The sequence below is a fragment of the Vigna angularis genome, chromosome 11 (genome assembly GCF_016808095.1).
Source record: "Vigna angularis cultivar LongXiaoDou No.4 chromosome 11, ASM1680809v1, whole genome shotgun sequence".
NCBI lineage: Eukaryota > Viridiplantae > Streptophyta > Magnoliopsida > Fabales > Fabaceae > Vigna > Vigna angularis.
Genome location: NC_068980.1, coordinates 4853538 through 4865914, shown reverse-complemented (window position 1 = coordinate 4865914; position 12377 = coordinate 4853538). Strand labels below are relative to the sequence as shown.

Here is a 12377-nt window from a genome sequence, read left to right as displayed (position 1 = left end):
TTATAAAATTAAATTTCCACGAAAATCCTACAAGGTGACAACTCTTAAAGAGAGAAGAAGATATTGTGTGGTATTAGTGATCACAAAAAAAAGATGATAGAAATGGAGGAAATAATATATAATATGGTTTGAGAGATTCCAAAGGAAATTTAAAGAAGAAGGAAAAACGTTGTTTCATCTGCATCTCCAATCATTTTATTCTATACTTTTAATTTTGTTTTAAATTTAAAAATTGTTGTTGTAATTCAAAAACTCGTATACTCATTTTTTTTGTTCATCATATCGAAATTTAATGAAAAGATTTTTAATTTCTTCATCAAATTTTGAAATTTAATAAGAACAAATTATTTTAAAAATTGAAAGTGCATGATGAAATCACTAGAGATGTAGAGTGAAACAACCAAGAAAGAAAGGACATGTGAAGAAAGGGGAGGGTTACTCCCTACACCACCCCAAATTGCTCTCTACACCACTATAATTTTTAAAAATTCCAAAACTAATTTTTATATTTTAAAAAATCCTACACTTTACTTCTTTCTTTTAACAAATGTCCACATCCGTTATTCTTCAACGAATATACCACATCCGATAATGGATGTGTCCACATCCGTTTAAGCTTTATATTTTTTTTTAGTTTTTAATTTATTAATTTATTGTATTAATAATAATAATTTAATTAAATAAAATAAAATACGTAATATATTATAAAAAAATCTATAAATTAAATAAAATAAAATATTTAAATAACCTAAAAATAAAAAAGAATATAAACAGATAATTGATTATAATTAATTAAAAAATATTATAATTTAATTAAATTAATAATAATTATTTAATTAAATAAAATAAAATTAATTTATGTAATATATTATAAAAAATAAAAAAATTAAATAATATATAAATTAATTAAAATATAATATTTAAATAAACTAAAAATTAAAAAGAAAAAATTTAAACGGATGTACCACATCCGTTAATTATAATTAATTAAAAATTTTAATTTAATTTAATTAATAATAATAATTTAATTAAATAAAATAAATTAATTTATTACGTAATTATATATAAATTAATTTTATTTTATTTAATAAAATAATTATTATTAATTTATTTTATTACGTGTCACATGATTAAGGTTTTTTTTTTAGTTTATTATTTTATTGTATTTTAAATTAATATATAAATATTATTTAAATTTCTTAAATTTATTATTTAATTACATATAAATTAATTTTATTTTATTTAATAAAATAATTATTATTAATTTAATTTATGTATTATTATTTAATTAATTATTTAAATATTTTTATATAATTATTTAAACGGATGTGTCACATTTCGTTAAGTTTTTTTTTTAGTTTTTAGTTTATTAATTTATTATATTTTAAATTAATATATAAATATTATTGAAAAAAAATATATATTTTAAATTATTTATTTAATTTTTTGGTTTTTTATAATATATTATGTAAATAAAAAATATTAAAATAAAATCTAAAATAAAAACAATAAACTAAAATATAAAAAAGGTTAAAATAGATAAACATATATTAACATCTATTAAAGATGAAATGAATGTTGACATCTTTAGATGAAACCAATGATGACATCTTATAACTAAAGACAAATTAAGTATAACAAAAGACAAATTGAGTATATAATGATGCAAGAAACGTTTAATTTGATGGTAGTGGTGGAGAGAGCATTACTCAAAATTGTTACACATTTTCAAATAAGCCTAAAAACTTAATCCATTTTCTATCTGTACACCCCAAATTTACTAAGTTTTCTTAGTCTCTAATTTCTTTGAAGATGCAAACTTTGAAGATGCAAACTGTTTCCTGAAATTGGAGCTACAGGATGAAATCACTGGAAGTGTAGAGTGAAACAAGGAAGAAAGGACAAGTGAAGAAAGTGTTACACATTTTCAAACAGAGCTAAAAACTTAATTCATTTTTTATCTGTACACCCCAAATTTACTAAGTTCACTTACTCTCTAATTTCTTTGAAGATGCAAATTGTTCCTGCCCAAAACTAAAAGCCTAAAGTCTAGTATTAGGGTTATATTCACTCAACTTCAATATTTTCACTCTTTTTTCATAACTAAAACAAAAAATTCAGTAAGTTACCTAAAGTAAATTATTAATTTATTTAGATAATTAGCGTATAATAAATTTAATTAGCATTTTAAAATTATTAGAAAGACCTTTTTTTTTTAAATATGCTAAGATATCCTTACAACTAAAATTTTAACAAAATAGAAAATCAAATGCTAACATTGATCAATCTTTTATTTAAAAGACTAAAATAAATTATTTAAAAAATAAGAATAAAAATAATACTAAATTCTATAATTGAAATGAAATTTACATCATAAGCAGAGTTGGGTATACGTTTAACTTGCTCATTTAAACTCACATTAACAAGATTTTGTTGATGAAGCTCTTTAATATCAATCTATGGTACTGTTTCCACAAAACTTATGGTTTGACGGCAAAAATATTATTAAGAATAGTTTTCATAAAATTTATGCAAACAATAGTGTAACTAGATTGAAAACTTTACAAATGATAGATTTCTAACAACTCTTTTTGCTAGGATTGTATTGGCAAAAAAAAAATATGGAGATTATTCTTTAAAAGTAAATTTTGGTGATGATAAAAGTAAGTTAAAAATTTTAAATAATGACAAAAGATATTCAAAGAATTATATTTTATTTATGTATTTCATTAAGACTTTGTAATAAGTCATGTATTAATGAATAAATTGTTAACATGCACAAAGATCATTCAGAAAATATTTTATTTATTTAAAAAGTCTTGTGATAATTGATTATCTAATTGAAATCAATTTTTTTTAAAATAGTCTTTGTGATAATCGATTATCAATTTTAGTAATCAACTATCATAATCTTTGTGTTTGTAAAAAGGAACTTTGAAAAACCTAACTTTCAGCAAGTAGGTTATTATGTGATTGAGTGTTGTTGTTATTAGGAGTTGTCCATCATCTGTGTGACTAAAAAGAAGTGTTTCATTCTTTCTGTGATTCAAAGAATGTGTCTTTCATCTCTTGTGTCTTCAAGAAATATGTTCTCTAAATCTTATACTCTTCTATGGTTGTAAGTTTGGTTTATTTTTAGAGTTTGAGTTAATATCTCTTTAGAAAAATTAACAACTAGATGTGGAGTTTTTTTTATCCGAATCAATATAAAATATCTATTTATTAATTTTATTGAAGTTATTAAAATAAGAGAAAAAATTTAATTGAACAATAGATTTTATCCATCGTATATATTTCGCATTACGACTCAAACAAATTGGATTCTTCAGGGTATGAATCAAATGTTGTTTCTCTTATTCCTAAAGTTGATGGAGCATAATGTATAACTGGTTCATCCTATAACAATAGTTAATTCTCTGGATACAATTGATATGGACCTTATTTTAGATAAGTCGTTCGTCCTTCATCAATTTGATTTGGTGATTATTTTCAAATCTGATGACACTTCCCCGAATCACATTTTAAAGAATTTTCAAACTCATTATATGTAACTCTGAAAACTTGAGGAAGTTGTTTCTCATTTTCTTCAATTCTTGGTTTCTCATGAAATTTCTCAAGTTTAGTTGACGAAGATGCATTTTTTTCATCTTTATCACAAGCTTTTCTCATGAACAAAAGAATAAATTGTTTTACTCTTTATCATAATTTTTTAATATAAATTTATCACCACTCACCTATTTAGAAAAAGATAAATTTATCAACTACCCAAATTAAATCTCAAAACCTAAACTCAATATTTTAAGAAAATTAACAATTTCTAAATGATTAACTTACGTTATATTAAAATATATTCCTAATATTTATCTTTCCTTATACAGTTTCAAATCCTAAAATAGTTCTATCTATAAAAAAGAGTTTGATTAACAATTATATACTATAAAAAATAGATAGAGATCTGTCGTAGAAAAATCATATAGAAAAGAAAAATATATTACTTAAAAGAAAGAGTAGAAAATAAACTTACTCAAAAGAAGAAATTATATGTTTGAAAATGATTAGCTCCTCAATTTCAAGGTAGTGCAACTTGACTTTAAAAATAATGAGAGATTAAGGGTGAAAATTGAGATAAAAATGGGAGGTGATGAATGTACGAAAAGAGAGAATCCAAATAAAGAAGAAAAAGAAATTACAAAGGAGGGGGAAATGTTGTTTTCAAATTTTAAGAATATTTTTTTAAACTAACTTAAACTTTTTCTTTTACTATAATTTTATAACTTTTAATACTTTTATATGTATAGAGACCTGTATTAGAAAGTGAATTTTTAAACCTAACTCATTCCCACAAAACTGGCTTGTAGGGTGAGGTTTGCACCTCATTTATATATTATAATTTGGTCTTATCTCTAGTCAATGTGAGACTTCCAACACATCCCCTTCACGCTGAGGTATAGACATCTCGTGCGTGATAGTAGAAATTGGGTGGTCCGATAACGGTCCGATAGCGGGTGTAATAGAAATGCTCAAAAAACAAGAAATATCGCTAGGATAGACTCTAACCATGGTTTTGATACCATATTAGAAAGTTAGTTTTTAATCCCATATCGACTAGAGATAAGACCAATTCATACTTTATAAGTGGGTGCAAACCTCATCTTACAAACCAACTTTATGGGATTGAGTTAAACTTAAAAACCCACTTTCTAATAATAATAATATGTGTGATCCCAGTATAAACTTAAAACACTTCATTCTATTTATATTATTGTGCCATCTTCAAACATGATATTTTATTTGTCGTACTACTTCTTTACCACGTAACTACTTGTAAGTTTTGTAATTATAAAGTTGAAAACCAAAATGTCTATTGAATTATAGGAACAAAGGATTTACAAACTGAGTCATCACCGACACTAACAAAAATAATTAAAGTAAATAATTTTAAGTTTAAATCGAAATAAGTGAAGAAAATCCAACCAATAATATTGATAAATAAAAAACAAAAAAGAATGAGAGAAATCTGACTGCAGGTCACTCAAGCACTAAAATAAGGAGATAATTTTTCAAAGTCAGAAATGGAGTTACAAACTACATGTTTAAGGGAAACTCAAAAGTCTATTTCAATATATGAAGGTGGCGAGTAGAATATGATATGAAAATAATGTTTTTTAGTAGATTTTTATGTGATGATAAATAGTACGAATTTTTTTATTGTCAGTATAATTGAAATAAATGTCAAATTTCATTATGGTCTTTTAACATCATCTTAAATTCATTATGGTCTTTTAACATCATCTTATTTATAAACGTGAAAATCAAATGTAGATATAAGTAAAATAAAGGAAAAAAGAATGGGCATCATTATTAAACTTTATGACACTGAATAATTCATAATTGTAATTGTGAGAATTATGCGGTCCCACGTGCAGATATTACTCAAATAACAACATTAGGTTGAATGAAGCAATTGGAGTTAATAAAAGCGTACTAGTGAGTTGCCACATTGGAATTCTTTTATTGCTCAAATTCAAAAGATATTACCCAATAAACACGCATAATTATAATTAATTTCCTAATTACTCCTTGTCAGTGACTTCTCTAATATCACCCATATCATTCCATGCTAACTAGCTTGGCCCAACCTAATCACTTAAAGACAATATTATCAATAATGGGAAACAGATTCAATGGTTGTTTTTTTTTCTAAAAAAAGCAAGTAATTTTACTCAAATTTTCATTGATTTTTTATTAAAAAATTTGAAGTTGATCATTTAATACATAAAAATTATCTAAATATAATTTTTTTCCGAAAAAAAAATCATTGTTTCCATTAACGATGAACAATATTATTAATTTTTGAAGGGAAATTACTGAACTTACATATTTATATTGTTCTACTAAAACAATTTTCCATAGAGTCTTCACTTCGTACTTAATTGAAAAGTGTTCTAATAAAAAGTTAACTTAGTGTACAACGGATACAGACTTTGCTATTTCCTTCTCCAACCTTTTTAATTTTGTGTGGACCAAATTTCTGAAGAATTGCTGAAAAGAAGGTAAAGCCTTGTAAATGGTTCAAAAGATGAACAAATAGAGTAAGAAGAAAGAAAAGGGGGAAAAGTTATACCCTTTGGGAAAGTCATTGGTTCAACCAATATTGTAATAAAGTGACACATGCGTTGGCATATATCTAGCAACCGTTCATAGTCTCTTCGACAGTGTTGTCTTGTTATGTTAATTGTTTCTTAAAATTATTATTAGAAATGAAATATGTATATGCGGTGTGTTGTGGTCTACGATGGAAAGCATCATATTCACGAATTATATAAAATTAAGGTTAAATAGTTGGAAATAATTAAAATTTTGAAGTAGTTATATATGAGTTTTTATTTGATAAAAATGTGTATCACATAATATTTACATTTTATTAAAAAGTAACCTTAAGCTCTTATGATTTTTATTTTATTTTATTACTGGTTTCACTTGTTGTAACTTTTATATTGTTTATTCTATTAGTAATTTTATAATTTTTTTAATTAAGTTTGAAAACATCTAAAATTTTTTTATCTATATCTATATTATATATATATATATATATATATATATATATATATATATATTCAAATATAATACGAATTTGTTGAATGTGACTTGTTCTAGAAGATAAAGATTTATCTTATGGAATATAAGAATTGTATTTTATTATAAAGTGGTTTTTAAGTCTAACTCAACCCCACAAAACTGGCTTTTAAGGTGAGGTTTGCAGTTTGCGCCTCACTTATATATATATATATATATATATATATATATATATATATATATATATATATATATATATATATATATATATATATATATATATATATAAGTGAGGCGTGAAGGGATGTGTTGGAAGTCTCACATCGACTAGAGATAAGGCCAAATTATAATATATATATATATATATATATATATATATATATATATATATATTATAATTTTATTAAAAAGTAACCTTAAGCTCTTATGATTTTTATTTTATTTTATTACTGGTTTCACTTGTTGTAACTTTTATATTGTTTATTCTATTAGTAATTTTATAATTTTTTTAGTTATGTTTGAAAACATGTAAAAAAAATTATCTATATATATATATATATATATTCAAATATAATACAAATTTGTTGAGTGTGACTTCTAGAAGATAAAGATTTATCTTATGGAATATAAGAATTGTATTTTATTATAAAGTGGTTTTTAAGTCTAACTCAACCCCACAAAACTGGCTTGTAAGATGAGGTTTGCAGTGAGGTTTGCACTCCCACTTATATATTATAATTTGACCTTATCTTTAGTCGATGTGAGACTTTCAACACACCCCTTCACGCCGAAGTATAGACATCTTGAGTGTGAGAATAGAAATTAATAGGTGATTCGATAATGGCCCAATAGAGAGTGGAATAGAATGTCCACATAGATCTCGTTAGGATAGACTTTAAACCTGACTCTGATACCATAATAAAAAGTAGTTTTTAAGCTTAACCAACTCCAACCCCACAAAACTGGCTTGTAAGGTGAGGTTTGCGTCCTACTTTTATATATATATATATATATATATATATTATAATTTGGCCTTATCTCTAGTTGATGTGAGACTTTCAACATATTTTTCTTGTTTATTTACTTAGAGACAAGGTAAGACCTACAATTAAATTTGTATTTATACATTTTGAAATTTTGTTAAGATAGCAATAAGAATTTCTTTATTGGGGTTCTTTCGTGCAATTTGTAATCTTATTAAGAATGTCCTAGTTTCCTAATGTTTATGGCAATCATCCTTACATTAATTTTCAGTATTTTATTTTATTTAATTTTAATATCTAAGTTTCCATGTCAATTCTATTTAAAGCTATATCATTAAGTAATTTTTTTTTGTCACTTGATTAATATTGAATCTTGTATTTTATTAAAAATTCAAAAGATAAATTACAATTTCACATTAAGTAAAAATGAGAAAATTAAAAATTATATATGAAAAATTAGTAAATTCATTGATTTATTGAGTTAGAGGTGATATCAAACTCTTGATTTTAATTGATATTATATCTCTGAGTGAATTTCTGTTGAAAAAAACTCAAATAATATCAAAGCCAAAAGTTAGTTTTGAGGACTATGTAAATGAGTTCGTATATTGAAAGTTTTTCGTATAAAAAATCACGTAAATGCGCCTGTTATGTGAATGATGGTACAACTAAATGATCAGTCTTGATTTAAACTCATATTTTATTTATATTTATACAATAAATCCTCTCTCCAAATACTCATAACATGTAAAATGACGCCTAACTTGAGAGTTGCTTCAATAAACAATATATTCAAAATATCAACCAGAACACATACTCTATTTAATACTCTAAAACACCACTTAAATTTGGTATAACCTCTCGTTAAATTACATTGATTTTCCAACAATTATACACCTAGACACGTAATTATTCCAGTATATGTAATCTATTAATCTATTAATATTAGTACATTTCGCATCTCTAAATGAATATTTAATTGAAACCATACTATAATTAAAACTTCTTAATTGGAGAAGGCTGCTTCCAAGTTTTAGAAGTCAACTAAAGAAAATAAAAGGACATGTCGATATCCAATATTGTTTTGACTTAATTAATTAGACTTTCCAAAAGAGATAACCTCTATAAAAGGAAACATACTTCACAATATTCCTCACAACTCATTCCATACAAATTACAATTACGAAAAATGGATCGTGCCATGTCTATCCAAGCCTTTGCTCACAGCTTATTCATTCTCATTGTTTTACTCTTCCCCTCAGCAATGTCTGGTGAGAAATATGTTAACCATAAGCTTTATTTCTTAAGCATATTGAGTGTATATCTATGTGGAGATTATTTTTTGAAAACCTATTATTTTGAAAACATTTTACGTAGAAAAAAGCGAAAGGCCGGATAATTTTTATTTCGATAACAATATTTTAAGCATGCGAATAATTCATTTGTGTAGAAAATAGAGTTGAAATATGTTATTTTGAAAAATGCAGAGGAGTTTGACTATGATCCTTCAAGTCCAAATGGCCCCTCTAACTGGGGAAATACGTGGCCTTTGTGTAGAGATGGAACCAGACAATCTCCTATTAACCTATTCACGGCGAATGTTGTCCTCGGTTCTGGGATTCAAAGGAACTATCAACCAGCCAACGCCACTATTGTTACTTCCGAACATGACGTAATGGTGAGCAATCCAACTAAATTTCTAAAATTTCTAGATTAAAACTATTCCATTCATTACATTTTTTGAGTTAAACCTAATTTGTATTATGTAAGTAGAGTTATCCTTACCAGACAAACTATATGGATAAGACAATTCTTATACAGGACGAGTAAGAATATGAACAACATTAAATATGGGTTTTCTTGTTTGGTTTAAAAATTTTATGAAATTTTAGGAATAACTTCTTTTTAAGTACTTGGCATAGATTGGCTCAAATAATTGGGTATTTAGTTTAAGAGGTTAATATATAGTTCAATCCCTGAATCTGGTATCAAGTATTGAATTGTGTGCTAAACTCTCAAGTAATTTTAAGTTTATATATAATTAGTTTTCACTTATGAAAAAGATAGTATTTTTCACTTTGAAACATATGTATGATATGTTTTTAATGCTTCAAAACATTTAAATATATAAAGTAAAATTAACTTTTTTTAATTCTTATATATATATATATATATATATATATATAACGCGATAGTAGGATCTATTTAGTTGAATGACTTACTTTTAATTTTGACATTCTATTTTATTTTACATTAATTATTCGCATTAATGAGGTCATATGTATGTGGTTTGGGTTGCTTTAAAAATTTAACTGTTTTTAATTTTTATAAATAAAGGATATGTAATATGCTTGTTTTTTTTTTCCTTAAAAAGCAATTTGTCCTGTTTTTAATTACGAAACAGTATTACGTGTTACATGATCCTGTTGTTAGTGTTAAGTTTTTTTATTAGTCCTCTTCACATAAATTTGTTCGAAATAAATGAAAAAAATATTCTTATCTTTAATAATTTCAAAACAGTTAATTTTATTCATAAATTAAGATGGGAGAACCAACATACTTGGTCATCTCCATTTAAGAGCTTGTTTCAAAATGAACATGTTTCATAATATAACTAGTGGCAGATCTTAATAGAAGGTAAGAAGTCTCGACTCACCAATTTTATTGTCGAATTCATTTTTTTTAATTTCTTAATAGTTAGTGTTTTTAATGATTAAGAAGTATGTAATTATTTAATATCTTTTATTTATATGTAAGGTGAAAGTTCTGCAATATATGTATGAAAAAAAGAAAAAAACCATCCATCCATATAATGATTGTATGATAACACTTACGAAGAAACTCAAGATATATGTCATCTATCAATTATATGTTATCCAGTTAAAACAAAGTCACAAACTTAAAAGAGTAAACTTACCATAATCATAAGCATTATTGATTTGATTAATTAACAAGTCTTTCATTTTTGTTTACATGTAAAATACAGATAAACTGGACTGAGAATGCAGGGTATATTACAATTAACGGAACTCAATACAACCTACTACAAGCTCATTGGCACTCTCCCTCTGAACACAAAATCAACGGCATAAGGTGCTTTTTTTTTCTTAATTTATTACATTGTTCTAATATGTATAAAAGAACTCACCCAACATGTATTTTAAAATTAAATTTTTTTCGTGTATTTCTCAAACTGTAGGTATGATCTAGAGTTACACATGGTGCATAGAAGTTTAGCTGGAAATATTGCAGTGACTGGAGTTGTATCGAGGCATGGGAATCCAGATAGCTTCATTTCAACGGTAAACACAGGAGATTTTTGTTGCTCTTGTCTCTGTTTATGATGGTGTATGATTCACAGATGTTACTCTCAGCATGCATGCGTTTGTTTGGAAAAAATAACAAATGGTTATCCAAAAATCATTATAATAAAAAGTAGTAAATGTTAGAACTTTAACTTTAATTTTAACTCGATTTTACGTAATCAAGTTTGTATTCATTTATATAAATAAAAGCTTAATCATACGAAACATTATTATTGACAAAAAGAAAATTGAATGACTAGACAAATTCTATGGTAAATTTGTTGCTGAACGTACAGTTTTTTGTTTGATTTACAGATAGGAGATGAGTTACAGATTCTGGCTGAAAACCAGACGAGAGAAATACCAATAGGTGTTGTTGATCCAGATGATGTAACAGGGATAACAGGAAACAAGTATTTTAGATATAATGGTTCTCTTACAGTTCCTCCTTGCAATGAAAATGTTCTTTGGACTGTTTTCACTGGAGAGGTCTGTGTTCTTTTATTCTCCATTAATTTCACTAGAGTGGAGTTTAAATTTTACACAAATTAACAATTTAATATATAGATTTACTTTTATATTAGTGAAAAGTTTATTTTTCTTAACTTAAACATATGTTTTATTATGAATCTTATCTATAAATTTATAAATAGTAATTATGAACTTATCATTGTGACTATTATTTTCATCTTCCTTTTAATATATACGTACATTCTCGCTTTAACTCTTTCTATATTGCTTAATATTCTAATTTCAATATAGAACATGTTTTTAAAGTGCATGAGTGGAAAAGGAAGATAAATAAATGTAAAAAATATAGATACGAGAAAAATATTAAAAATAATAATAATAAGTCTTTCAATATTGATTTTAGGGCAAAACAGTCTCAAGGGCGCAAAAAGAGTTGATTCGAGCAGCAGTTGATGGAGCCGGTGATGTAAGTTATTCATCATGTCTATTAATTATTTTTCATTGATACCATCAAGACAAACAATGCATAGATCATCAAATTATTGTTTAAGTTTTTTAATATACAGTTTTGATTATTTTTTATTGATATTGTAGGAAACATTTGAGAATGCTAGACCAGTGCAACCAAGAAACGCTCGTCCAGTGAAACTCTACTTACATACAAATGGAAATTGAAGCACACTTTTGTTTGAGGCAGTTCACAATGTAACACATTAGGTTAAAATAAACATTGTCAAACCACTGCACCAACAATACTAAAAATAATGTCATTTATGTTCTCGATAATGATGAGTAATGAATTACTACTTTTATCTCATTGTCCAAAACCATGGTTTTGTGTCATTAGTTTCTTGCTTTTTCAATGTGTGATCCTTATAAAAATAAAATTACTAGTCTTAAAGAAAGCAGCACATTGCAGATTAAAGTATGGAGTATATTGTAAACCTAAAATATAATTATAGTATAATTTATATATTCAAAATATCTATATATGTATAATAAAATTTAATATTATATAAAAACATATATTATGAACAAGCAA

General features: G+C 25.1%; 1 protein-coding gene across 1 annotated transcript; it reads left to right on the top strand.

Moving 5' to 3' along the window:
• The first annotated feature begins 8697 nt into the window (after nt 1-8697).
• LOC108333740 (bifunctional monodehydroascorbate reductase and carbonic anhydrase nectarin-3) lies at nt 8698-12152 on the top strand. Its single transcript, XM_017569215.2, has 7 exons — nt 8698-8830; nt 9047-9237; nt 10546-10652; nt 10759-10861; nt 11180-11353; nt 11739-11801; nt 11930-12152. The coding sequence occupies exons 1-7, from the start codon at nt 8749-8751 to the stop codon at nt 12008-12010; spliced, it is 801 nt and encodes a 266-aa protein (XP_017424704.1). The 5' UTR covers nt 8698-8748; the 3' UTR covers nt 12011-12152.
• The last annotated feature ends 225 nt before the right edge of the window (nt 12153-12377 follow it).